The sequence below is a fragment of the Halichondria panicea genome, chromosome 2, assembly GCF_963675165.1.
Source record: "Halichondria panicea chromosome 2, odHalPani1.1, whole genome shotgun sequence".
Classification (NCBI taxonomy): domain Eukaryota; kingdom Metazoa; phylum Porifera; class Demospongiae; order Suberitida; family Halichondriidae; genus Halichondria; species Halichondria panicea.
In genome coordinates, this window is record NC_087378.1 from 1,992,421 (window position 1) to 2,020,094 (window position 27,674).

Here is a 27,674-nt window from a genome sequence, read left to right on the forward strand (position 1 = left end):
TAGCTTCCTGAGCTAGCTCTAGATTCCCAAGGAGATGAGAACACGCCTCAGCACTATCTTGCTCTGTCTACTATCCCTGAGTCTACTGGAGAGAGGACAAGGGAGCTTCCACTACTGGAAGAATTGGGCCCGTGGTTACGTGCGGACAGGGCTTGGTTATACTCTCCCTGAGAATGCAGACAAACATGCTGCCACCGTCAAGCTTGTTAAAGCCTTAATACAAGGTGACCACTCATGATACAATTAACCATAGTATAACTGCAGCTGCTTGTATTATAAATGCTACTAAGTAGGACAACCGTTAGTCTCGGGGGGCCGGGGGCGGGGGGAGGGAATCAAGTAGAGCTGGGATTAGGTCTGGAGACTCTTGCAACATTTCTCAGAATTTGGCTAATGATTTGGCCAATGTGATGCAAATCCTATTTTTAACCCAATGAAATGCGAGTATTGCCTCCGTGGAATTTGGATAGAGCCGATGAAATGCTACATCTACTTGTTCTTTAAACCTCCAATGTTACAAGTCTCACCGTTTCTCGGGGGGGGGGAAGAAAGGAGAAAAGGTCTGAAGACTCTAGCAGTATTTCCGTGTGCTCTTGTAATGTAAAGACTTGTGGCGTTGGAGGTTTAAAGAATGAGTAGACGTAGCTTTCAGGGCTCTATCCAAGCATTTTTTTAGGGTTAAAAATCACATGACATAGGATTCACATTTCATTGGCTCTATCCAAATTCTGGTGTAGAGCACACAGATATGCTGCAGGAGTCTCCAGACCTAATATGGCTATATATATATGAATATGCTTATCTGAAGAAATCCATTGACCTTTATCCCCCCAGAACTCAAGATGTCTGCTGTTAATGTTCAAGAAGCGTTCAAGGGAGACAAAGTGGACACAGACCTCCACATTGAGGCCCCAGCCAACAAGGCTGAAGTGAGGCTAGCCCACTGCAGTCATTTTGTTGTGTGAATGAATGTTTAATATTGAGTGTATATCTAGCATGCAAAGTGGAATAAAAGGCTATGTTCCTGTTTTGTAAGTCTGCTCGGTTGTGACTACCTACCAGTGCCATATTCTACTAACTCTAAGGTTTATCCTGTTTATTTTGTGTGCAGGTGTCGTACGACAGTGGTGCAGCTGCTGAGCTGGGTAATGTGCTCACCCCCACCCTCGTCCAGAACCAGCCCACAGTCACCTGGCCAACAGAGGAGGGCTCTCTCTACACTGTGCTCCTCACTGGTAAGCAATATCTCTGCGCACGTGCACCTGTAGTTTGCTTGATGCTCAAGTGCTGCATTGCTTCTATGAGTGCTTTCCTACAATCCTAGCATTCATGTTGCAAATGTTTTTCTCTAACGGTACACAATGCCCTCCCCCCCTCTCAGATCCTGATGCTCCCAGTCGAGAGGACCCCAAGTTTGGGGAATGGCGTCACTGGTTGGTAGTGAACATCCCCGGTAACAACATTGCCTCAGGGGAAGTACAAGCAGAGTACGTCGGGGCTGGACCACCCAAAGGCACTGGACTGCATCGTTACATAATCCTTGGTGAGCTATTGCAGAATCTTTAGTAAAACTACCACAGGGTGGAATGCTATTTATGTGGGGGAGAATTGGCGAGTAGGCCAGTGGTTTAAATTAGCACTTCTGTACAGGAAAGGCTATAGTGCCGTATAGTACTGGCCAGTACAGTATAGGAAAGCCATGGGTTCCATTCTCCTCTTTGTTTTGCATGTTAAAAATTTTTTTTCGAATGGGCCTGTTTTGGTGCGTTAGGATTGTGGATTTTCATTTTTTTGAAAAGCCTGTATCAATCAGTGAGGCCAAAGCTAAAATTACATGCTTAACGGATGCAAGCTGGTCTAAACACCCCTATATACCTTTCAGGCTTATTTGTTACCATGCACAACTCTAATAAGAGGTGGTTTGAGGAAGCCTAACAGAAGCTCACTTACTTTTCATAATTTTTTTAACCAGCCTGCCTGGTCTATGATGAAATGCAAAACATATCAAATTCTCTACACTATGGACTCCTAAATTGCTACACACATACACACATGTAGTATTCAAGCAGCCTGGACGAGTGACCTACACTGATGCCAAGCTTGGACTGAGTACCAAGGATCGTAACAACACCAAGACAACGGATCTGGTAGCCAAGTACAACCTCGGTAACCCTGTGGCTGGCAACTTCTTCAATGCTGAGTATGATGACTATGTGCCCAAGCTCTACGAGAAGCTCAGTGGATAGACTCTCTATTTTGAAACTGAAAACATTGCCATGATAATTATAATTATAGAACATGTTGTGGTATAAACTCGTTCTAAGATTTTGTACAGACAAATTCAAACCTTCATCGATCATTTTACATAATAATGTTGCTTTATATACATATACACACGTCAATATGTACACAAACCAATAGAACACGTACATACTGTCTACATTATTTTAATGAAAACACAAACACCTGTGTAAATGTATGTATGCATGTAGCTGACGCTATGCAGTCGCTATAGAGCTATAGCTACATCGTTCTTGAGCAAGTTAGTGACTTTGACAGATTTGTCCAGTGACCCAGTGAGACAGGTTCCCAGACTCCGCCTACCTTGTAGCCAGTCTACGCACGTCACAGGACCACTGTGACCAGATATGCCGAGCGTCTTCACCAGACTACCACCAGCACCAACCTTTAAAAACAGCATAATTATGTTATCGTCAATCGTATGTACGTGAGTACATATAATTATAATCTAGAGAAACGAATTGTTCTCAAGTACAGCTATTCTTACGTATGTGATATGTGAATGGAGAAACGAAATGTTCTCAAGTACAGCTATATTCATACGTGATATGTGAATGGAGCACTCGTATTATACGTACTGACACTTAATAATTGTGTAAGCATGAACTTTTAAATGAAAGCTCCAGAAGCTCAAAATTGTCAATGATTCATTGTATTATACAATACACTCATTCTTGAACACACACTGACAATATTGATGAATGTTCCAATATGCTAATCACAGTGCATGTTGTATCATAAACGTAGCCTCAGTATTCAAAGGGCCACTAAAATTAACTCTAGAGCACTGAAGTGCAAACCCTTGGCGTTAGTTTAGTGTAGTCTACAGCCTCGAGTCAAAGCCGCGTGTACATCTATAGGCTAACGTGCAGGTTAGAGCTTCTTACTTTTATTCGACAACGAAGCTTTAACAGCCATGGTACAAACACAGCGCTATCGCATCTAGGTAAGCAGACTCAGAATACACAGAACGACAGACAGACTATACTAGGGGAATGCTGAAAGCATTGTGTAGGGTGAGCCTAATTAGCAAAGTTGTAGTGAGTACCGTATAGCGGGTAATTTTTGTGGGGTAAAAATTCGTTTATCTGGAAACGGTGGTTTTTGTGAGTAAAAATTCGTTTAGTCTTGTTGCCTGCACTGCATTCATACGTTCCGGTAAGCCACGCCTACGTTAAAATTTCGTGGAGGTCAGCTTGCCCACGAAAATAACGAATTTTTACCGCACGAAAATTACCCGCTTTGCGATAGTAATGTTGAGTGTAATATCACAGTCTGTACGTATGAATGTAGTAGGTACGATCAATAGAGAATAAGTTCACTGATGGTGCAGAGTTAAAAAGTAGTACGTCTCTGTTACTTCCAGTAGTCAACAAAGTCTCTGAGGTCGTCCTGTTGACTTGCCGTTTCCTAACTGCATTTCTCTCTTCCTCTTCTTTGACTTGCCTCTCCCTAAACTGCTGACTAGACACAAAAATGGCTCCGACTCAGCACATTTGCAGCTTTAATTTTTGCTAAAGATCAGTATTTAATAAAACTTCCTCCTCTGATACAAACCCATTGTTGTCTGATCGAGCATGTCGTACTATGTGCACTCAAGTGTCAAGTGGCTCCACAATCACAGTGTGGTTAATTACATAATTATATGTACTGACGTGGATATAACTGACGTCAGTACAATATCATCTATATAATAGTTAGACACTGTTTAGGAAGTTTCTACATGATTTAGAAGTCCAAAGGGCTGGTTGTAGTATCCCGAACGCAGTGAGGGTTCTACTAGCCCTGAGGACTTCTAAATCATGTGGAAACTTCCTAAACAGTGTCTAAGCATTTTAGATCATAGCAACCATGGGTATTTAGCCAATCAGATTTGAATGTAATCTTTGCTACATGATTTTCTAAGTAAGTACATAAATAAGTACATGATTTTCGAAGTTGGATAGAACACTTTCTTTAGCCAATCAAATTGCAATATTTATGGCAAACATGATCTAAGATTACATGTATCATGCGGTAAAATGTCTGATTGTAGCCTGCCTGCCTTAGCCATACATGGTCATGTGATGTCACATTATTGAAATGCAAAAGCTAACTGCAGAAGCTAACTGCCGAAGATAATTGTAGAAGCGCAGTTAAACCGCCAAATGAACCGTAAACGCTGAATTGAGTAGGTATACCTCAGGGCCACAGTACATGCAGTGAAATATATGGGTAGCTAGTGTACAGTCTCGTATAACAGAACTGACCGGCATACCCAGCAACAACTATGCTGGCTCAACTCCAATATTGATCGTAATCGCTTTAATGTATGTGAATTCTTGTGATCACAGGAAGTGAGTATATCAACATTCAGAGTAGGTAATCACCCATGAAAACATAATTATAATACTGGTGCATGGAGGAGTGACATGAAATTGTATAAGAAGTGCAAACTGGTTACTGGATTTCAATTCTTATTGTAAAAGTAAAATCTCAAGTTCTCAAGAGCCATCTCTCAACTAGCTACCATGGGTAGTGTATCAAGCAATGTAACACCGTTGACAGTCACTCCACGCTACAAAGATGATGCAGACCATCCTTGGGTGACCAGAGAAGGTGTGATTCAAATATCAGTTTGGATGAATCCTCGCACCACCATGACATTGGAAGATGTCGCACAATTAATCGAACAGTACGCAGCCAACACAGTTTCACAGCAACTCAACCAACAAGCAGCTACCAATGTGATGGTCAAGGCTGCTAGCAAAAATATAAACTATCAGGGTCAAATCAGCAGCATGACATTTCGTGGACAAGTGATCGAGAGAGTTCAGATGGCAACTTACCCTGCCACTGAATACATGAGGGATGGGGAGAATTTCAATTTGTTCATGACTCAACTTTTTAGTGTCTGCTGTGTTTTGGTTTAGCTCATTATCATTACTATAAAAAGAATCAGTGCAGTGTCATTCAGTGTATGATTATAAAAATGATGGAGTAATAACTGATACCGTAATAACCCTCGGCTGTTGACATGTACACAATAAACGCAGCAGTACATGTATGCATGCATGGGGCATGCTGAGAACGGAGGTTTAGCATGAGACATGCACTATGGACTAGAAGTCAGTCAGCGAAGAAGGCTAGAGTCTTAGAAATATGGCTCCTGGTATGTTCTGGGGCTAGGGAAGCAAAGCAACAACCCCAATCATAATTCTAGCTTTCTACATTAGTGACCTTTTCCATTGTTCCTGGTATAGGCACAGGATCAGAGGAGGATATAGTCAGGGTCAAAAGTTTTTCTGCTTCCAGAGGACATTTTAATTGCATTCCAATCGCCTAATCTTCCTTTAGTACCTCTAACCCTTGTAAAGTTCATGATCGGAATGCATTGCAATTAAAGTCTCCAAAAGCAGAAGAACTTCTGACCCTTATCCTCCTCTGGTACAGGATCACTTCAGCTGTAAATACGTATCTCGAATAAAGGCCGCGTGTAGCTATAGAGGTCATGCAGCCAACGGTACTACCGTACCATTCAAGCTTCTCTTAACTTTTGAAAGACTTTTATTCTATAACGAGGCTTTATCTGCCACTATTAAAATCAGAGGCCGCACTCAAATAGTAGCCTTCCTACATACAGCCTATCCTCAGTGCAATAGAAAATAGAAGCCGCTCTCAAATAGTAGCCTCAGTAAACTTTGAGGCTATGTCTCTGCAGTGGCAGCCATATTGATACTGGTATCTACGGTAGCAGCTAGCTAGGCTGCTTGTAAGTGCTTTTGAAAGACTTTCTCATGGCAGAGTTTGAGTTTGTGCAGGTGAAAATAACTTTTGATGACAACTAAAGGTTGTTGAATTAGCTGGGGCTAATAAACGCCGCTCTTGAACAGTGGCCTCTCTCGAATTGTAGCCTCCTCTGCCAGCAAAATGAAACATTTAGTAGCCGTATATATACGTATGTATATGCGGTAACTTTATTGTGAAGGCTATCCATGCTGTAAAAGCAGTGCAATGGCATCCAGGTAAGCAGACTCAGAAATTACAAAACAAACAAACAAACGACTACTATAACCCGTGTCCGCCCACGCACCCCGGGTTAATTATAATTGGCACAATTCTAACTCAAGTTACATGTCAACGTAGTATGAGCACTCAAAGTTAGCTATCAAAACAGGCTCACTTTGTGAAAAATTATCAAGGCTATAATATATATTGTACAGACTTGTACGATACTTCACCTGATACACGAGAGCCTCAGTTGGTCCAGAAGTCAATACGAACTTGTCCTCACTCTCAAAAGCAAACAAGTTCCCACGTGGGATATTGGGGAAGTACTCTCCCTTCACACCTCCTGTTGGATAGCAAGCTCCCTGGTGGATATCAAACTCGGTCATCTTCTCTCCTGATCGATTCATGCTCCACTGACAAAACTTGTTGTCCTTGCCCATGCTGTACACGGAGGTCTCATCTGATGAGAACTGGACGTTGAACACCTCCCCCTCATGGGCGTTCCAACCACACAAACACTCGCTCTGGGACACATCTGCAGTAACGGAATATTGTATCAACAGAAGATAACTTTGAGAGGCCATAACCTTATGCCTAGAGTGCCCCCCCCCCCCCCCAAAAAATGTATTCCGTAGCACTTAGGAAGCTTTCATAACATAGTGAGTGTATACAACAGACCAGTTTTTGAACATTATGGATTTCGCCTATGGAGAGGGACAGTTCTTAAAACATGACATCACACTCACCGAACAGTCGTATCATTCCGTCAGCCCCTCCACTGATGAGCAGGTTGCTATTGTGGTTGAACGCCATACAGTTGATGCCCACAGGCATTGGGGAGAGGGGAAGCGTGCACTGTGTGTATGTGTGAGGGGGATGGTGGTACATGTATTTACATTGCATTACACTATAATATTGTTTACCTTTTGTTTCTGAGTCTTGAGGTCCCATATGAATACGCCCCCTGCTGGGGGTAGATTGGCCTCCCCCATACTATTTGTCCAACCCGACTTCTTCATCTCCTGACTCTGTCTCGATGAAGGGAGGCCAGGCGATGTCAGCCCCATGGTGGATAGGTTACCAGTGGTGGGCGTGCTTCCAATACTGGCAGCTGCCGAGAATGCAAACGTGTTACTGGACGCACTGCACGCTATGGAGAGGACCCTGTGTGGAGAAAGGTCACAGGTGAATGTCAGCACAGTACTAGTACTACACTGACTATGTTGCTGGGTACAGTATAACCTAAACAAGTCTTCTACAGCTAATGAATTGGGTCAAAATTTACTTAATACGTACAATACTATGATCTCATGTGTACAAGCTCACTTTGGGAACCTGTTGTCACTGTGTACTTCCCAATGGTACTTAGAGGTGGTGGAGTCGAATAGTCTCACAACGCCATCCGAGGTGCCAACAAGCACAATACTGTCCGACTGAGGGCCCCAGTCCAGAGAGAGAATGGAAGAGCGAAGGTGAACATTGGAAAACGTCTTGCTAGGGGCATTGGGGTCCCAAATTCTGAGAAGGGGGTTTGAATGGGGAGAGGAGGTCTCAGTAACACAACTTACAAATTACACGTACGTGCTCTCTGTCAGTAGATAATAAGCACACAAAACTTGCCTCATACATCCGTCTGTGTCAACAGTGGCCACTCTGGTGGCATTGGGGGAGAACTTGGCGTGGGTGATGGGGGCCGAGTGCTCTCTGTACACCTCCTGACTCACAGCAATGTACGGCACGTTACCGTCCCGGTCTGTGTGTGTGTGTGGGGGGGTTAATTGGAACAGATGGATACACATGTACGAGAGAGCCTACCCTCGTAGGTGTTAACACAACCGTCTGCTAGAGTACCAGTGGGAGATTGTGACGTTTGCGGGCTCTCTACAGCATGCTGAGTCGGCACACCTGAGACTCCCTAAATATCAATAGCAAGGATCATGAAAACTTAATTGCAACATCTCTCTATCATACGTACCCTTCCCTGGGAGACAGGTTCACTCTTCTGTTTCTGCAAAGCTTCCATCTTCTCGTGAGGCATTTCGTTGAGTGAGTTGGTCTTCTTGGCCGGCTTCTTCACAGGAGAGTTGTTACCGAAAGAGGGGGTCTTCTCTCGCCAGGGAGAGGTGGACCGTTTAGAGGCCTTGCCACTGCCATTGGATTTACCAGAGAACCTAAAACAGTGGGCAAGAAAAGAATATAGTTACAGTCAATTCTGAATCAGTTGAGCTTCACTATCAAGTTACAACACAGCATCTTAGCTCCTCCCCTTCCCCCTCCCCCTCTTACGTAGTTCTCCTAACAGACTGAGATGCTGACTGAGCCAGTTGTGAGCTCATCCTGGCCTCTAGACTCTCCACTTTCAGCTCCATTCTCTGCACATGGGACTCCGCCTCCACAAGAGAGTGCTTAGTGCTAGCCAGCTGCTGATGGAGGTTAGCGTTCTCTGTTGACAACGCCTGCATCTTCTGATGCTCTGACTCAAAGTTGAGCAGGGCGGGAAGAGGTGGGAGGAGTCAAGGAGGTTAGCTACGTACGAAACTGAATGCGTTATGAAAACTGATTAACACAACATTTTCTGTTGTGTGAACACACAGTGTTAATAACAATAGGATAACCGTTAAGTTATACCAGAAACAGAAGCTTTCTGAAAATATCAGCCAACTTGCTACTTAGATAATACAAATGGTCTGCATTTACAATTAGGAGTGTGGTAGGATATGGAGACAGGCAAAGAGGGTGCTGAAGAAGTTATGTAGAGTGATGACAAACGTGTCTCCCCACTCCTTGCTGTAGTAGAGCTTGAACGTAGGGTGCTGCTCTGGGCTCTTAGTGAACGGGAATGCTGTGTGTGTGTGTGGGGGGGGGGGGATCGAGGTCACAATAATGATGTACTTTTAATAATTATGTATTAACTTGGAGGACACAGTGTATGTTATAGTTATAAATATAATACATTCACTATTAAAGTACTCACTGAACCAATCCTTCCACTCTTTCTTGTCATGAAGAGAGTCCGCCATCTTCTCAAAGAAGTCTCTCACCACGTCCTGTTTCCCCTGACGACTGGCGTACACCAGGAACAGACGAAGGAGGTTGGTCTCCAGCCGATAAACAGTCATCAACGAGTCATGGGACAGGCGACTGAAGAAACGCTTGTGCAGATAGATCCAAAATGTTTGCAGAGAGTTGAAGTCCGAGCGATTGATGCATTGCATCAGGTGCTCCACAATACGGTTCACCTGAACACAGAGGGATTATGAGTGTGTGTGCAGTGAAACCATACATCTACAATCCATACTTTGAGTCCTTTGTCCTTGTCCTCCTTTCTCTCCAGCTCAAACTGCTTGAGCGTATTTGTGAAGCCTCTGAAGACCAGGTACTCCTTGATAGACTCATCTAGGGCACCTACTGCGGTAGTCATCTCCTCCAAAGCAAACTAAAGATGAGCTAAATACTGTCTTTATGATGTCATGTGATATCTAAACAACAATTTTTATTGTTTACATGCATGCAGTGCATTGTCAGCAAGTATTCAGCAAAGAACCAAAAGCTAATCAGGCCTTACGTACCTACATCCAGTTACTTGTCTGTATAGAGGTGAGATCAAGTGTGGCTACTATCATGTTTCTAGTTCTAAGGGTAGATCTACAATGTAGAGAGTAGGTCTTATATATCACATGAAGAATTTTTGAGGTCGTGTGTGTGTGAACTATCTTTCATCTCCCACAGGTCCGATGGCTGTTACCGGGGCAACTAAGTGGCCTTGTCCAACCTGTACGTACAGCAACTGGTCGACCAGCTCAAAGTGTACTCTGTGTAGTTGTCCACGACCCAACGAGGTTACTCCGTTTTGGACGTCGTCACGGAAACATTCCCCCTCATCGATCCTAACGTACGGAGGAGACTCTTCAAACGTTCACTCGCCTGAAATAAACTACAAGAACTCTTTCAGCTCTGATAGCGGCTCTCATCATAAGGGGTCAAAGTGCAAAACAAAGGCGAAATGGACATGTGGAGCTTGCACGTATACCAACTGGGCCAATACTCATCAGTGTGTTATGTGCGGTGCACCAAAGGGTAAGGTAAAAGTCGAATCGGGCGCTGGAACCAATCGATCCATCTCCGAATCTATTCTCGAGTACGCCAGTAGTAAAGGAGCTGTGGGTGGGGCTTGTATCCAAGACGACCGTGTTCCTCAGGTGAGGCCATCACGACTGAGGAAAGAAAGCAAAAACGGAAATTCAAATGTGGAAAAGAAATGGAAATGCCATCAGTGTACTTTTGACAACTACCCGAAAGCGACTAAGTGTGTCATGTGTCAGACTAGACGAACTTCGAGTCCTGTACATGTATGTGAAGATACGCCTGCTTCCACACCCTCACCACCCTCACATCACCCACCCTCCACCAGTCACAACTTCAACCAGTTCTCATCAATTTCCCTCCTACACACTCCTCCTATAAATGCCAACAAAACGACTGTCAAATTTACCCCTTCCCCACCCAGCTCCCCTCGACCTTTATCCTCTAGCTCTGCCGCAAGTCTCAAAGACAGAAACTGTCCACGTGACTCCGAAAGTGAACTAGTGGAGGGGGTGGAGTCTCTAGAAGTAGCACCCTCCTCTCTGCTCAAGAGTGATAGCAACGAAGTGAGACAGATTCGAAACCGACTAACGAATTCCGACTGGCTCTTTCTGAATGCATGTTTGGGTATTGTAAATGGAGAGACATCTGCTGTCAAGTCTTATCTGAGACAGGTGGGAGATCGCTCACGACAGCTGTCAAAGGATGAATGCTTGGTGATTGGTCAACGACACTCTTTCAGTGTTGGCAGTACTCTGGTACACCTGGCTATAAGGTGTGTGTGTGTGTGTGTGTGTGTGTGAGTGTGTGAGTGTGTGTGTGTGTTGTGTGTGTGTGTGTGTGTGTGTGTGTGTGTGTGTGTGTGTGTGTGTGTGTGTGTGTGTGTGTGTGTGTGTGTGTGTGTGTGTGTGTGTGTGTGTGTGTGTGTGTGTGTGTGTGTGTGTGTGTGTGTGTGTGTGTGTGTGTGTGTGTGTGTGTGTGTGTGTGTGTGTGTGTGTGTGTGTGTGTGTGTGTGTGTGTGTGTGTGTGTGTGTGTGTGTGTGTGTGTGTGTGTGTGTGTGTGTGTGTGTGTGTGTGTGTGTGTGTGTGTGTGTGTGTGTGTGTGTGTGTGTGTGTGTGTGTGTGTGTGTGTGTGTGTGTGTGTGTGTGTGTGTGTGTGTGTGTGTACTGTGTGGCCTTACAGTTTCATTGTGTGTTTGGATAGATAATTTCTAGCTTATTAACCTCATGTGATTGTTAGGGCGCCTGTACATCAACATTTAATGTGTAGCAATAATATATTCCGTTAGCTTAAAAGCAGCATTGTGTAATAGCAGCTTTTGTTGAATACTTGTTCTAGTTGGCTTACTATAAGCATATTGCTTTCACAGGTGTGAAACAACCACACAAGTGCTGCTGGGAAAGTATGCACCCAGACAATGTTTAAATTAGTGTCTGGAAGTTAATATTCATGTTCGGTCATTAAGTAATAGTTTTGTGAGTCTACCAACCTGTGCTACAAGTACAACTAGCTGCTACTCCCCCACCACCCCCCCACACACACACCAGGTTCCAACGCTCTGAGATGCTCAGTCTCCTCCTAACACCAGCCTCCTCTGAGGCACGGAAGAGACTCCCCTCTGAAACTAGCCCCGACCTTGCCGCAAGCATTAGAAAAGAATTCAGCCTGTCATTATGGCAACACAAAGGAGAGTGGCCGGTTTATTTCGTCACACAACTGACAACCTTCACACTACCTTCAGGTGTGTATATGTACGTACAATTAGCTACATATTAGCTTTCCAATTTGTTCATGTTGCTAAGTGTTTACATACTTTACTCCGGCGGCATATTAGATATTCGCAAGTTCTGTTCGTCTGTTCAAAAGAAGGTACTAGATGAGGTGGTCGACAGAGATGTGGAGCAAGGTACAGTTGGTGTACAAACCACACTTTCATGTTGTACCCTAGCTCTCCCTCCTCTCCCTAACTAGGAAAAACTTGACCAGTGCACATGTACTATAATGGACATTCACTGTATCGATCTACTTTGTATTTATATACTCACACCATTGAACTCACACCCACACACATACACAGAGTTGGATGAGGGTGCCATCATCAACTGGAGTACTGAGGTGGTGGGTGAACTGGGCAGTAAGCTCCACCCACTGTGGAACCGGACGGCTGGAGACTGTCTCCTCGACTCAGTGCTTCAAGCCACATGGGGGGTCATGGACCGAGAGTCGACTCTACGCAGGGCCATGGCTGACAGCCTCACTGATGGGGCCTCAAGGTGCATGGGTACTTGTTTTGCTACCGTTACTAGAATATTTTGCGTGTGAAAAACCTTTGCGAATGAGCTGAATGAGCAGAAAATTTGACCCTTTGCAATCTAACTATTGCGTTCTGGCAAGGGTCGTGTGTATTTACTAGTAATAATTTAGGTTTTGCAGATTTTATTGTTGCAAATTGATCAAAATTCGCAAATGTTTGATGCTCGCAAAACATTCTAGGTATTCTTGGTCGATCAGTACTGTGCTTAGGTGCTGTGACATTCAATTTGGCATCAACATGTTGTTTGGTACTGTATTTGTGTACATGAACAATAGTTAAAGTGCATATTACTTTCACGTGGCTTCTATTTTTGCTGCAACACATTGTATACACCTGCTCATCTCCGTGTACCCACCCTAACAAAGGTTCTACGATCGCTGGAAGGAATCTGAGCAACGTCTGTCAATGGCCCAAGGCTATAGTCTAGACGAGGACCAACTGAGACAGGACTGGGAGGCGGTGCTGACACTGGCTGACCGACCAGGCAAGGCTTTGGAACAGGCTCACATCTTCGTACTAGCACACCTCCTGCGACGCCCTGTCATCGTGTATGGAGTGAGGGTCGTCAAAAACTACCGTGGAGAGAACTTGGGATTTGCCAACTTTGAAGGTACGTATGCTGTATTATTGTGTAATGCGTGTGACTATCATGTGATATCCAGGTGTGTACTTGCCGCTGCTCTGGGAGGCTAGTTTCTGTTGGAAGACTCCAGTAGGTATGGCATACACCAGAGGTCACTTCTCCGCTTTGGTCGCTATGACAACACCACAACCCTCTGGTGCAGGGGTCCATTCCAACGTGTCACATGAAAATCATGTGACTTATTTACCACTAACGGACAGTGATGGGCATCTACTACAAGTACATTTTCTCACAGAACAAGAAGTAAGTAAAGTACTGTTCAGGCAGAGTTTGATTCTGTGTACATCATTTTTCAGCTTGGTTCAGAGGAACGTCTACTGACTGAGTATTGTGATTGTCATATGACTCGTCTGGGCACGCTCACAGCCAAACAGGAAGTGTTACCACGACAACAGCCGACACTAATGGTACAGCTGGTGGACGCTTGGTTGGACAGATATCGTAGAATGGACAAACGCCATGGATCCTCCTCGGCATGTCTCTATGACTCTGACAACTAATGTGTGGGTGTATGAATCAGGACGTTGTGTTCAAGTCTTTCAATATAATTACATGTGCATGTGTCACTTTGATTTTTTTATGTTAATTGACTGATTTTTGTAATAATTGTGTTGCTGACAGATCATTTATAAATGCGAACAACAATGGGGGATATATATATATATATATACACTGAACAATTCAATAGAGAGAGAAGAACAATGGGGGATATATGTACTGAACAATTCAATAGAGAGAGCAGATCGAGTCAAATTAACAATAAACAGTTTTTGCTATAATTTTAGCTATTAAATGGATCAATAAGAAAAGTACATCAATTATCGAGTCTTAGTCTTAAATTAGAGAGGTTGATTCCTCTTTCTTTACAGTCACTGGGCTAGAGCTGTGGCTCCTCCCGCAAAGAACTCTCTGGATATTCGAGAGCACTCCCTGTACATGTAGGTGAGCAGCAACAGTAAACACCATGCACACTGTCACCATGCACACACCGTCACCATGCACACCGTCACCAAGCACACACCGTCACCATGCACACACCGTTACCATGCACACACCGTCACCATGCACACTGTCACCATGCACACACCGTCACCATGCACACACCGTCACCATGCATGTGTGAGATCGCTTACCCAACTTCTTTAGAGACCTTGAAGTAGCACTCAGTGAACCCAGCCTGACCGAGAAGCTCCACAAACGCATCGTCATGAGTGATGACAATCAGCTGCAGGTTCTTCTGACTACTGCTACGCTCCCTACAATTGTGTGTGTGTGTGTGTGTGTGTGTGTGTGTGTGTGTGTGTGTGTGTGTGTGCGTGCGTGCGTGTGTGTCACTATGTGTACAGGAGTGTGTACTGCAGTGCTTATGTATGTGTACCTAATGCAAAGGGCCTGGAATCAAGGGTACTAAAAATGGTCCCTTTTCTCTTAAAGTCATCATGTCTACTCACTGTATAAGAGCAAAAAAACCCAAAATCTAGCAAAACAAGATTCGTACAATATTGACCAACTAGCTTTGTACCCAAGCCTTTATACATGTACTGTATTCACCGTAAACCCAAGTGCTTCCGAACCCTGTTAACATGCTAAACAGTCAAAGATTACTTGATAATGTCAATGAGAGAGTTGGCCAGGCCCTCCATGTTGTCACGGTCCAGGTTGGTAGTCGGCTCGTCCAGTGCTAACAGACCACAGTGGAGGCAGAAGGTCTCAGCCAGAGCAAGACGAATCAAGATGGAGGCCAGCATCTTCTGCCCTGCGCTGCACCGACCACGCATGTCCAGAGCCGTTTGCCCCTTCAACATCACCACCTGTGACAGAGTGATAAATACACGGACTGACATGTAATACCTTAATGTTACTATTATAGACGGGTAGTAATTTTAGCGTTTTCAGATTTTTCTCTGTTTTTAGGGTACAGTAGAACCTCGATTATCCGGCCCTCCATTATCCGGAACCTCGATTATCCGGCTTGGCAGTTTTCTTGTTATCAGATCAGAAAATGGGCGTGTCCCTCAAACGCGCATGCGCGTTGCAGCTGTTACCATGGAGACATGCCTGCTTATCTTCTGCGCATGCGCAGACAACCATGTGGCACTGCTGTTTATCAATAAAGTGGGTGGATCAAGGCGTGGTTTATCTATTTGATTATCCGGCATATTCACTTATCCGGCCTGCTTCTGGAACCAAGGTGTCCGGATAATCGAGGTTCTACTGTACTAATTTTGGCGGATTTGTAGAAATTCATTACCACAATATAATTATCTCAAAAGATGTACAAGTATGAGTTTTAAGGTTGAATGGAGTCAGATACAGATGAAAAAAGGGCTAGCTTGCTTAGCATACTCTCAAAAGTACATTACATTACAAAAGTACATTAGAAAAATTTTCTTTTTTTAATGAGATTCATACTTTTATTAACTGCGTTTTATTATTAGCGCGTACTTAATTTAGCGTTACAGTAGAACCTCGATTATCCGGACACCTTGGTTCCAGAAGCAGGCCGGATAATCGAATAGATAAACCACGCCTTGATCCACCCACTTTATTGATAAACAGCAGTGCCACATGGTTGTCTGTGCATGCGCAGAAGATAAGCAGACATGTCTCCATGGTAACAGCTGCAACGCGCATGCGCATTTAAGGGACACGCCCATTTTCTGAATTATTTAATCTGATTAAAAAGAAAACTGCCAAGCCGGATAATCGAGGTTCCGGATAATGGAAGGCCGGATAATGGAGGTTCTACTGTAATTACAAATTCGCTAAAATTCGATAAAAAATTAGTACCCGTTTACAATAAGGTATTCAGGAGTCACACAATTCTGTACATTGTATTTGTGCAACGTAAAGCACACACGTTGCAATGAGGGGCACACAACACTTACTGTACAGTGAAACTACAGAACCCATTGGTTACAAGCATCGTTAGTGTATTGAATGTTAAGCTTGCAAATCCAACGTACACCTGATTACAATACAGAGATACATGTACATATATACGGTATACGTACAATTGTGAGTGACACTCACCCTGTAATTGTAGACTCTCCTCTTGTTGACAGGGGCACCCTCTGCTGAGGAGTCCTCAGAGCGTATCTCAATGGTGTCTATGTCCCCACCCTTGTACGTCTTGATCCACAGGTGCTTCAAGATCTTGTTGATCTCCTCCATCTTGAGTGTGTGGAACCTCATGATGGCTCGATCCAACGCCTTGTAGTACTTCTCGAGGTCTGCGATTGCCGTCTCTGTTGTCTGTGTGAGGTGTGAGAGGTGGAGTGAGTAGAGTAAGTTATATCAGTGAGTACATTTTTTTAGACACTCTTAAAACAAATTCACAGAGACACTATTCACAGACAATATTCACACACACAAGGTCTCACCCTGAGGTCAATAAGTTTGTCCCTGTGTTTCTTGTCAATGTCCTTGTACATGTCACTGTTCAGCTGCGTCTGAAAGATCCTCACCTCATCCTCCCGCCCTACACACACTCCTTTACTGTGAGCCATCTGCTTTGTCAGTCGGCCAGAGCTCTCTTGGCAGCGTCGGAACTCCCTGTGTGAGGGTATGTGTGTGGAGGGTGTACAGTGTGTATATGGATGGTGGACTACATTGTCACATGACTTACTCATCGTACTGCTCAAGACCCATCCTTCTCAGGTCAGACTTGAATCTCCTCACTTCCTCCTCCTTGCTCGAGATCTCGTCACAGTAACTCATTAGAGTCATGTTGTCCTCCAGCTCACGCTCACGCATCTAGGAGAGGAGTCATGTTATTTAATGGGCCTGGTTTGGCTCACTCTGTACACAAGCACCAGAAGTACAGTAGCTAGCCTGGCATAATAATAATTATGTACATGTACACACTATAACAATCAATTTCATGAACTGGTTACCTTGGCATTGGCAAGCTCTTCCTGGAGGGATTGTTTCTTTTCTTCCACTTCCTTCTTTTGTCCTCCCTTTTTGTTGTAGTCCGCCTGCAGCTCAGCCAACCTCTTCTGACAACGAGAAAGCGCCTTGTCAGCACCTCGCTCAATGTAACTAGAGAGAGAGAGAACAAATAGTTAAAAATTGCATGTAAAGTGGTGAGAAATGACAATGAAAGAAATGTATGTATTAATATACATGCAGTACAAGTGGTATCAGTCACCTGTTGATATCAGCTGTCATCTTGCGAAGGTTGGACTCCTTCGTCTTGAGTGAGTCAATCTCTGCTCTGTGTGTGGTCTCCACCTCCTCCCTCTCCCTCACTAGCGCCGCCTTCTGATTGGTCAGTACCGACAAACGCTCCTCCACAGGACCCAGTTGGTGGGTCAGAGTCTAAACGGAAAAAGTTCGTACAGTAAACAACTGTATTGACAAACAAACAATCATATTCAAAATTGAAATACAAACCTTGATTTCCCTGTCCAAAGTCTCAATCTGTGCAGTGAGATCACTCTTCTTAGCTACCAACTGTTCCTGTTTTTGCAACTGAGCCTTCAGTTTCAGCTGAGGAGAGGGGGGCACACGTGATTATCATATGACTATAAAGTAATTGTCACATGACTACCTTCTCCTCTCTGAGGGAGTGTACACTGTTCTCCAGTTGTCGGAGTGCTTGCTGGGACTCAGAGATCTCCTGACGCTTGTGGTCCAACTTTCGATTCAACTCGTCCCTAAAAATCGGAAACACCAACAAAACTGTACATGTATAGTAGCAGTGAAGACTGTACATGGGCAATGAAAATCCAATGGTATATGAATCCAATGGTATTTGATTGTTACAAGTGGTCAGATTATGGTATATGACTGAAGCTAGCTTTCAAATTGTGTTATAGTAGAAGTACATGAACATGCAGTTACAGCATCATGGTTTTGCTGCACTGTTATTCAAGCTCACGCTGCTCTGTTGGCCTCCTGCAAGTCCCTGTTCACCATCACCTGACTGCGAGTGGAACCGCCCACTCCTATACGACTAGCCTCGCTGGAGATCCTCCTATCCAACTCTTTGAGAGCACCTCTCAGATGAGTAGCCTTACCCACTCGTGGTTGCAACTCCCGCACACTCTGCAGCTCGCTCTGTAGTCGAGTCTGCTCAGCCTTGGCCTTGGAGGAGGTGGTCCGGAACTTGTCGAGAGTCTTGCTCTTCTCAGAGAGGTTCTTCTCCAGGGAGGGTAGGACAGAGGAGCGAAGGTTCGTTAGCTGAAGGGGTGTGTGTGTGTGTGTACATTTTTGTAAGGAACACTCTAGACTAACCCTCAATCAATGGACCAATGAAAAGGCAATCGTTTAAGCTAGATGTACAAATCTTACGTCATCCATCTTGGGTTTGAGTTCGATGAGCTTCCTCTGTTTCCCCTGCAGCTGTTGCACTTCTCTATTCATCACTGGGAGGAGAGTGGGGATGCTCTTGTTGAGGCGGTCAGACAGCTACAAGGGGAGGGAGATTTGTGAGTATAAATAAGAGTGGCAGCAGGCACGCACAATAATAATGAATTTCTTGATTTATTCACTCACCACTTTGATGGTTCTCTCAAAGTCGTCCTGATTGTCGAACCCTCTTGTACAAGCTGGACACACTCTCTTCTCATGGATCTTCTCCAACGACTTCTTGAAGAAGCTCTCTGACCCCTTCACCGTGGAGATGTCCCTGGAGGGGAGGAAGGGAGTGCCATGGCTACAAAACAAGGCTCAAACAACGACAAGCTTACTCTAATTTCTTCTCAATATCTCTCTCCAATTGCGCCTTGGCCTCCTCAAATGGTACACTGCTCTCCCCCGTTACCTCGGCAACCTCTGCTTGCAGTTTATCTGCCCGAGCCTTCTTTTCAGACACTTGCTTTCTGTGTGTACAAAACAAGTGTGTGGTACATTAGCCTGGTAAAACATGTATTTATCAACGTCCGATAATTTTATACTAGAGAAAAATCACCTGGTACATGTAACTAGGCTTGTAACTAGGTATGTGTACGTATGTATGTTGGTTGTACTTAGCTTACACAAGCTCTTCTTTCTGGACCTCGAGTCTTGACAGCTGAGACGAGTCTTTCTGAGCCTGGTTTGACCACTTTTGAAGCTCCGCCCTCTTTGTTCGGTCAAGATCAGACAATTTGTCCTCAAGGTTTTCCTCAGGTCCTGGCATGACTCCCAACAGGGAGAGGAGGTCCGTCTCCAGACCAGCCATTCTGAGGGAGGGGGGCGGGGGTAACGATACTTGAACACAACACTCGCAATACATACTCATTTTGATAGGTGACCTCCTGAGTCCTCTTTTGGTTCTTTAGTGCCTCCAGAGCGCCCCTGGCAGCTGATTGCTGACTAATCTTGCTGAGCTCAGATTGCAGTGTCTGCACTTTATCATCCATCTTCTTCTTCTCATCTCTCAGTGAGCGAGCTGCCTCATCCAATGAAGAAAGGTCCACTCCTTCCCGGTACTCTGTCAGTTCCTCGTCCTAAGGTGGGTGTGGTCCATCATGTGATCACCATGTGATGAGTACAACTTACGGCTTGTTTTAGCTGTCTCTCCACCTCCTCCAGTTCTTCACCGCCCTTACGAATTACCCCCAGCTCTTGCTTGATCTTTGCCACACTCCTTTTGTTGTCCTCAATGCTCTCCCCTTTCATACTCTTGGCAGCTGTTAGTTGGGCCAGGTTCGTTTGCAGCTCATTCAGCTGCTCCTCGAGTCTGTGCTCTTTGTCCAGATACGATTTCTACATGAGGGTGATGTTACAGCACGTTACAATAAGAATATAAACTGCTAAGAGGTACAATGTACGTACATGTACATGTACATGTACACCGCGTAAGCTAGCTAAATTATCTACTAACATGTAACAATGTACGTACATGTTTCAGAGACCATTCTGCATACAAACAACTTACTTTTTCAGTCTTAGCAGATTCCTCCTTTTCTTTTCTCTGCTTGGTTACCATGGAGACAAATGACTGAGCAGCTGCAGCCGAGTACGGGCCCTCAGTGTAGCCATCGATAGAGAGCGAGAGAGCCGTGGAATTAATGCTGTCATCCCGTGTACAGATCCTCTTCTGGTGATACTGCGGGCCGTGTGTGAGGGTGGAGGTGTGTAAGGGGGGGGGGGTGAGGGCGGAAGGTGATATAAATATACAAACCTTATCTTCAGTCTCCAATTTGCCGCTTTCCTGATGCTGCTCACTGAGTTGACCTTTAACCTCATCTTCCTCCCCACAAAACAGCATATACTTGTGCTTCAACTGTGAGCACCATTAGTACATAACCAACTGTCACCGTAACCAAGACAACTTACCTCTTCCAAGCGTCTTTCGCTCCTTTCCAGTTGAGAGGTGTGTCTGTCCATGGCCAGCTGCAGCTCAGAGCGTGTCCCAGTGAATGGTGAGGTCACCTTCTTCTCCAGTTCCTGCTTACTGCGGACTAGCTCTGCCTTGCTGCTCTCAAGCTTGGCTAGGGAGGAGTGAATATCATCGAGAGAACAATTAGCTACCCTCTCATTATTGCTGCCCAAAACCAGCAATGTTGCTCGTTAGTGTTTAGTAATGGATAACTTGTACTGTTCATCTCTCACGGCTATAAGGACTACATGCATGCGTATGAATTCATTACCAATGCTCCTTTCCAAAGTGGTGACTTGCTCATACTTGTCATTTAGCTCTTGAAGCCGCTCCTAAAGAGAGAATGTAAGTGTGTACGTACGTGTACAGTAGGTGACTCTAAAGTTGATTTGACTGGCAAACTTCTTCTCAGAATGGCAACTACGAATACAACTCACATCAATGGGATCCAGTTCACTTTTTATCCTTACAATCTCAGTCTTGGAGCTGGCCACCTTCCTCTCGGCCTCCGCCAGAGAACTTTGCAGCTATGGAGATAGAGTAGCCATGGCAACTAATACAACAAAGACCCACCTCATCAGCTTTTGTCTTCTCCTTGTCCAGATAGCCCAACGCAGTCTCGTAGACCTTACATTGCCCTACCTATTAAATTGTATGACATGTTCAAAACATTGTCAAAGGTACGTACAAATAACCGTCATACCTGCTCGGTTCTCAGCTTTTTTATGTTTTCAAGAGCTTTGGTGTAGCGTGTGGAAGCAAATATATCGTCAAACTTGGTCTTGAGGTTCTTACCCTCACTCAGTGGCCTAGGGGTACATAGAGGGAGGAGGAAATTAGATGAGTATAGCACTAGCCTCATTCCTAGACCGATTTTTCCTAGGAAAAAAGCGTTACAATAGAGAAAGTTGGGCCGAGAGCGAAGGTAATGTTGCAACACACATACACACCCAAAGAGACGCACCATGTTGACTCTTCTTGGTGACAGAACACCACTGTGTTGAGGATGGCTTTGGACACTCCCAGGTGAGCCACCATCTATGAGAGAGAGGGGTTGGAATCATGAGGGGCACGTACATCACTGACCCCCTGACACTTATGAGGGGGTTGGAATCATGAGGGGTACATGTTGGATCTTATTAGAACTTGATTAAACATGGTAGAACAAGAACAGTGTTATAGTGTATCTAGGTGTTAAGGTGTATACTTGTCTAGAATAGACAGCTATTTTTAGCTTTACTGTTTTGTGCTATATAAGCTTCTAGAACTGCAGCTTAGTCTCAGTCTCATTATTTATGCTTTTTGTGCAACTGCAAATTGTGTTAATAAGTCTTACTTTGCTATCTCTAGCATAGCTGTATCTCTGATACTTTGCAACAGTACATACATGTACATCACTGACCCCCTGACACTTATGAGAGGGGTTGGAATCATGAATGAGAGGTACGTACTTTCACTAACCCCCTTACCTCCTTATCAATCTCACCACACCGACTAGTGATCTTCTTTTTCTGTGAGGACAACACAAGCTACAATTACACACGGTGACAAACATAATAAGTGTGTGTAGCACTAAAATGTAATGTAAAATTTACGATGCAAACGAAGCTATAAGATAAGGTGTACCTCTCCACTTGCTGTGATCTTCTCCATGGAAGAGTCTAGTGTCTTCTGCTCAGTCTTACGAGGCTACAGAGCAACCATTAATGTCAGTACGTACACTATTGAAGACATTGACTACCACACCTTCTGTATGGATGCAAGCATTCGATGGCAGGTGACCATATTCTTCATGATATCCTTAAATTTGAGCTTCACCACCGCCCGTACCTCTCGCTCCCCAATCAGCTGCATCGACAAAAATGGTATGATGGTCAAAAATTGTATTCTGAACTTTGGGGTTTCTGGTAAAAACTGGCCTGATAAAAAATAAAAAAAAGCACCAGAAACATCGTCTGACAAGCTACATGTACAACTCTCTCTGTACCCACATTGCATTCTATGCACATATTCCCTGGGGCACTATAATACACCCTGTGTTTGTGTACCTTGGGGTCATGGACGAACCCTCCTCCCCGGGTGTTGGGAGGCAGCTCCCCTGTCGTGATGTACCTCAGACACTCGATAACCGTCTATAGAGGAACACCAGAGGAGCACATGCATTGTGGTTGGAGATGACGGCCATTGCTATTAACGTACCGTTTTCCCAGCTCCATTCTGGCCGGTAATGATCGTGAGGGGGGTGTCAAATTTGATGACTGCCTTCTGATCGTCAGCTGGTCCGAAACTACGCACTCCTGTATTGTGTACAGAAGTCTGAACTTTATGAGACATAGGAATTATGAATTTATTTATAGTGTCATTGCATTTACCATACATGTTTAGTATACACATGCACAACTTGCTGATTGCTTCAACACCTTGAACGAGCAGTTTGTCAATGGAGGACATTGTTTCAGCTCACAATAGATACACCTGGACCATACACTTCCTTATCTGTATCTTCCACCATGCTTGCCGCAACACATGGCATATGTGGTAATAATCGTTTCAGTAACAACACACAATCAAGTACACATGACAAACACACAACACAGGAGCCAAAAACTGCTATTGCTATCTATTTGAGGTGTCTCTAGAGGTGTCTCTAGAGTGTTGCTGCTGCAGTGTCTGTTGGAACTTTTTGCTCGTCACATGAATACTCTCAATCTGCCCAAACAGAACCTCCGAGTCGAGAGAGGGGGGTAGCTTTCCCAGGAACCCCCCAACATCCTCTATAGTGTTCAGCTCCAGTAGGTCAGACTGATGCAACTTGAGAATACCTGAGAGAAGGAAGAGGATATATATATATAACTTGATAGCACTTAGTATATTGCTAAGTATACATGTATTGCATCATGGACATAGGTATGACTAGCCTTGTTACCAGGCAGATTTGTTTCCTAGGTCGAACAAATAACAAGGCATAATATGAACATTCAAAGGCTCTGATGTGGTATGGTACAGTTGTATTGCATAATGAGGGGAGTGGCTTACCAAGTGCTGTTTTGAAGAGGAAGCAGTCTCCATCACGACAGAAGAGGTCCCACACACGACAGGCCACGTCCAGTGGTAGAGTGCGAGTGTAAATAGTGAATATCCTATGGGAAGTAACAGCTACAATAATCATGGTATCCATGGTAACAAACATTGTCGCACACAGACAGACTAAAGGCTTGTTTCAACACAATGCAATCCTCTATCGGCAATTGCTTGTTAGGAGGAGATAGTCATACACATACATGTACATGTAAACAGCTTAGATGGTACCTTAAGGTGACATATTTTCACAGGTAGATTTGTTTGCGTTTTTACAGTTTTGTACATTTTGCGGTATAATATTTTGCGAAATGTCGATCTGGATACATTAAACAAGAGGGCGGCCAATTATTTGCGAGTATTAATTTTTGCGATTTTACTCTCATTCGCAGAAATAGCAGAAATTAATGCACGCGAAAATATGTCACCTTAAGGTATTCATATACACATTACATTGTTTTGTGCATACTAAAAGTTTTCAGTTTCAAACAACCCATGCTGAGTGTACATACCAACCTACATCATAAGTTAGAAACACTAAGTCCACTCACCATTCAATGAGGTAGTACTCAGGAGAGAAGTCAAGCGCAGAGAAATGAGCACTCAGTTTAGGCAGAGAGTTGTGTAACAAGATATTGAAAGTATCAAAGTAAGGTCGCATGAGAGCATGGTCCACCTTGAAGAAGGCCAGGTAAGATGGTCTATTGAGGAGGTTAGCAAGTGAGATGAATGCGTCAGCTGGCTCCATGTTCAGTAGCAACACAGCTGCCAGGAATGACATCCCCTGCACATAGCCAATGTCTGGCCGGGAACAAGCGTATGCCCCCAGGACATCGTGAAGTGGCTGGTTGTAGGGGCCACCCTGATGGAGGGGTACAGAGAGAAAGGCTGAGTTAAAAATGTAGAGCTGCTGGTTACATAGTTGCATCATACACTTTGTAAACATTCTTCTACGTACTGTACTGTACAATTGTCATGCTATTTAGTCTACACACAGTACACAAAGTACTGAACAAGGTGTGTGTGTGTGTGTGTGTGTGTGTGTGTGTGTGTGTGTGTGTGTGTGTGTGTGTGTGTGTGTGTCATAATCATACGTATCTCGTGGTAAGTATAATTTTAGTATGCATTACACGCCCATAATTTTTTTTTTATACCACTCACCTCTTGAAAAAAACCCAGTGTTGGAAATGTTCTCAACACATCAAGATGGATGTTCTCCACACTCTGCTCTCGACTCAGAGATGCTGCAGAGTCACTCCTGCTACGCTTGTCAACTGTTGCTAGTCGCTCTCGACAACGCCTCAAGTTGATCTCATACAGATCTGCAAAGAAAATAGCAAGAATGAAAAGTTAGAGTAAAATACTGATTTCTTAAGTGTCAATCAACTAAGAAGTATGAGCACACACACACACACACACGACTTAAGTAAACCCTCACCCGGTGAGATATTGAGGTCATTCCCGATGGCCTTCTGCCAGACCTTCCCTCTGATGCCAGGAGGTAGTCCATACCACCACAAGTTGTGGACCTTACGAGACTCGTAACTGCAGGGGCGGAGGGGGTCACAAAATCTACATTCACATTCAGTTAAGCACACAACGGCAGCCTAGCCATGTGTGTGTACATCGTACAACTGACAAACATGTAAATTCCTACCTATAAACAATTTACACTAGCAAATGAGCCTGTAAGATACAGTTGGCCACCATATACAAGCTCCTAAACAATGTCTATAGACTAAGTCAACCCCTAGTCATGCTACATAACCCCCCGCCCCCTACACTCACACTGACTCCCCTACAAACAATGTCTATGTCACCCCTACAGAGCCCCACACATACACTTACACTGACTCCCACTTTGGCAGAATCCTAGCCCACTCCTCTCGTCTGTCCTCCATTATCTTATCCTTCCTCCTTCGTTGCTCTTCTCGACGAAGCTCCTCCTTTGCCTTAACCACCTCCTTCTTTCTTGCAGAACTCATCATTTGCTCGTACAGCCGCTGGTGACGCTTCTCATCAGCCTCAGACTTGGCAGGGAGGCTCCTGTTTCGGAGGGAAGGGGTACAAGTACAAGGGTGAACTACCTGGAGTACACGAGTGGTATATGGCTAACATTTACTGGGTTAGTGTCTGAGTTGACTGTGCCTATGTGGAAAACAGAAGAATTCTAGAAAACTCAAAAAATATTCTCAAATTTATCTTCTCAAATTTCAAACACATAACTGAACACTGTACATAGGGTTATTAACTTCATACCTGATACCCCTCTCCACCCTAACCCTAACCCTAACCCTAACCCTCAAACACACACACACACACACACACACACTACACTCACACTACACTGACTCACCCTGGTCTGTTGTGCAGGATAAGGCCAGTGGTGGAGGAGGCAGCCACCATTGTCTGAGAGGTGTGGTCAGCACCACCCAGAAATGTCATCTTGTTTCTGTACACGGCAGCAACATAATGGTTTCAAGTTTACTTAACAGTGTTCAAACTCTTACTATTTGTTGGTTAAGCACATGACATTTTTGTACATGTACAGGTACTGCTTCTATAATTCTATAGTTGTACTTCTTAATTGCACTATCCTAGCTAATGCAGTACACAGAGAAACTACATATACACAGAGGATAAAGGTGTATTGTACGTGTACTTCCATACCGGTTGAATATTGATGCAAACGATTTCTTCCCTTTTGGTATTCCGAAAAGAGTATTGAGCGATTGTGTGGATTGACTAGACGAGATGGTTGCCTCCACACTCCTTGGAGAGTCCACCCCCTCAGTGGGTGGGGCCACAACACCTCCTACATCCGACAGGCTGTGAGTATCGCTACAAGACTCCTCCCCCCTCACACAGTCCTCGGTAGTTAGCCGTGAGAGGAGATCGTGGGGTGTGGGATGTACAGGTGTGGAGGTGGGGGAGAGACGTGACGGCCTCGGCTCCAGGCATCCTAGCGAGGAGGAGGACCGACTGGTCTCATCAGGAGAGGAGGCTGCAAAGAAGATAGGGCAGTAACCACAAGGGTTGTGCTTTTGTATGAGGAATCCATTTTCTTGCATGCACCTTGGCAAATTAATAGCCTGGTTCTTGTCAAGTCTGGGACAAGGAACTCACAAACAGTCCATGTATATAAATTATTGACACCATGCACGAGGTAAAGCTGTAACACCATAAGGATGTGCCACAGCTACATCACAACTACACATGTACTCACATTGCATGTCACTCTCACGACACCTCTGTGGCTCACCACATTCTCTCGTCTTTGTGCCCTCTACCTCGTCCTCTTGACTCCGTCCACTTACACTCTCGGGGGGACTTTCTAAGCCTTCGGCAAGAAGGTTCAACTGTTCCCCACTCGTTCTCACCTCTAGACTGACTGAAGAGAGGCCCAGAGGATTACTTGTTGTCAGAAGGAGCTCTGTCTTCTCCAGCCCCTCCTGTAGAGAGCTTGATAGTGTGGAGCTGCTCTGTAGGTCTTCAATAGCGAGGCCATTCATGTGTTGGAGGACCTTGTGCTTCAATATGGAGTCGTCTGAGGCGACACTGCTCGACACACCCGAGTCCGTAAGATCCGTTTGGAGTTTACCAGCAGTGATTTCTTCTTCAGATGATGTCTGATCGTCCATTGTATATATGCAGCGTTTCTTGTTATGTTCAGATTTTCCACAGCAGAAATTAAGTGATTTCAAAATTACTGAAAAATTGATATAAATAGAGAACATGTTTAATGCTTCGAAAACATACCGCGGGGATGAGTCATGTGTATGTGAATGTAAGTCAGCATGCAAAAACAGATTGTTCATATGATTCTTCTAATTCTAATTGAAGGTCCTTCCAATCGATAGGTTTCTTCTCCACACTCAGGACACCTTGTCCCACGAGGTGGCCGTGGGAGGGTGCAGTGAAACCCTCCACATCGGTGCTCAACTCCTTGTAC

At 44.5% G+C, this 27,674-nt stretch overlaps 5 protein-coding genes across 6 annotated transcripts; 2 read left to right on the plus strand and 3 right to left on the minus strand.

Moving 5' to 3' along the window:
• Positions 1 to 26: 26 nt before the first annotated feature.
• On the plus strand, positions 27 to 2,402 carry LOC135330955 (protein D3-like). The gene is made up of 5 exons (XM_064525952.1): positions 27 to 224; positions 835 to 929; positions 1,112 to 1,235; positions 1,382 to 1,543; positions 2,059 to 2,402. The coding sequence occupies exons 1-5, from the start codon at positions 35 to 37 to the stop codon at positions 2,244 to 2,246; spliced, it is 759 nt and encodes a 252-aa protein (XP_064382022.1). The 5' UTR covers positions 27 to 34; the 3' UTR covers positions 2,247 to 2,402.
• Positions 2,357 to 9,787, minus strand: LOC135330897 (WD repeat-containing protein 91-like). The gene is made up of 12 exons (XM_064525853.1): positions 9,590 to 9,787; positions 9,266 to 9,530; positions 9,011 to 9,133; positions 8,578 to 8,794; positions 8,267 to 8,462; positions 8,107 to 8,206; positions 7,912 to 8,044; positions 7,618 to 7,809; positions 7,215 to 7,455; positions 7,038 to 7,146; positions 6,522 to 6,826; positions 2,357 to 2,686 (listed from the first exon to the last, which is right to left on the minus strand). The coding sequence occupies exons 1-12, from the start codon at positions 9,710 to 9,712 to the stop codon at positions 2,510 to 2,512; spliced, it is 2,181 nt and encodes a 726-aa protein (XP_064381923.1). The 5' UTR covers positions 9,713 to 9,787; the 3' UTR covers positions 2,357 to 2,509.
• Positions 9,767 to 13,965, plus strand: LOC135330894 (ubiquitin thioesterase zranb1-like). The gene is made up of 8 exons (XM_064525850.1): positions 9,767 to 9,888; positions 10,021 to 11,149; positions 11,923 to 12,116; positions 12,210 to 12,281; positions 12,453 to 12,648; positions 13,055 to 13,299; positions 13,352 to 13,575; positions 13,629 to 13,965. Exons 2-8 carry the CDS (start codon positions 10,026 to 10,028, stop codon positions 13,830 to 13,832), a joined length of 2,259 nt encoding a protein of 752 aa, XP_064381920.1. The 5' UTR covers positions 9,767 to 9,888; positions 10,021 to 10,025; the 3' UTR covers positions 13,833 to 13,965.
• A 110-nt stretch (positions 13,966 to 14,075) lies between these two features.
• LOC135330874 (DNA repair protein RAD50-like) lies at positions 14,076 to 23,209 on the minus strand. The gene is made up of 31 exons (XM_064525820.1): positions 23,065 to 23,209; positions 22,844 to 22,941; positions 22,693 to 22,776; positions 22,391 to 22,492; positions 22,271 to 22,333; positions 22,114 to 22,155; positions 21,609 to 21,682; positions 21,348 to 21,453; positions 21,218 to 21,286; positions 21,082 to 21,171; positions 20,916 to 20,976; positions 20,602 to 20,756; positions 20,447 to 20,548; positions 20,201 to 20,371; positions 19,822 to 20,028; positions 19,558 to 19,769; positions 19,317 to 19,502; positions 19,029 to 19,160; positions 18,835 to 18,967; positions 18,631 to 18,747; positions 18,218 to 18,519; positions 17,888 to 17,993; positions 17,731 to 17,826; positions 17,486 to 17,655; positions 17,229 to 17,376; positions 16,961 to 17,088; positions 16,716 to 16,887; positions 16,366 to 16,587; positions 14,938 to 15,143; positions 14,466 to 14,588; positions 14,076 to 14,262 (listed from the first exon to the last, which is right to left on the minus strand). Exons 1-31 carry the CDS (start codon positions 23,093 to 23,095, stop codon positions 14,202 to 14,204), a joined length of 3,969 nt encoding a protein of 1,322 aa, XP_064381890.1. The 5' UTR covers positions 23,096 to 23,209; the 3' UTR covers positions 14,076 to 14,201.
• LOC135330902 (TBC1 domain family member 12-like) lies at positions 23,193 to 27,443 on the minus strand. Of its 2 annotated transcripts, none has more exons than XM_064525867.1 (9): positions 26,985 to 27,443; positions 26,393 to 26,726; positions 26,079 to 26,174; positions 25,571 to 25,768; positions 25,161 to 25,267; positions 24,884 to 25,044; positions 24,274 to 24,584; positions 23,681 to 23,784; positions 23,193 to 23,466 (listed from the first exon to the last, which is right to left on the minus strand). In XM_064525867.1, exons 1-9 carry the CDS (start codon positions 27,361 to 27,363, stop codon positions 23,261 to 23,263), a joined length of 1,896 nt encoding a protein of 631 aa, XP_064381937.1. In that variant the 5' UTR covers positions 27,364 to 27,443; the 3' UTR covers positions 23,193 to 23,260. The 2 variants fall into 2 exon arrangements, with proteins under 2 accessions (XP_064381937.1, XP_064381935.1); XM_064525865.1 differs by having other exon boundaries at positions 26,949 to 27,443.
• Positions 27,444 to 27,674: the final 231 nt, after the last annotated feature.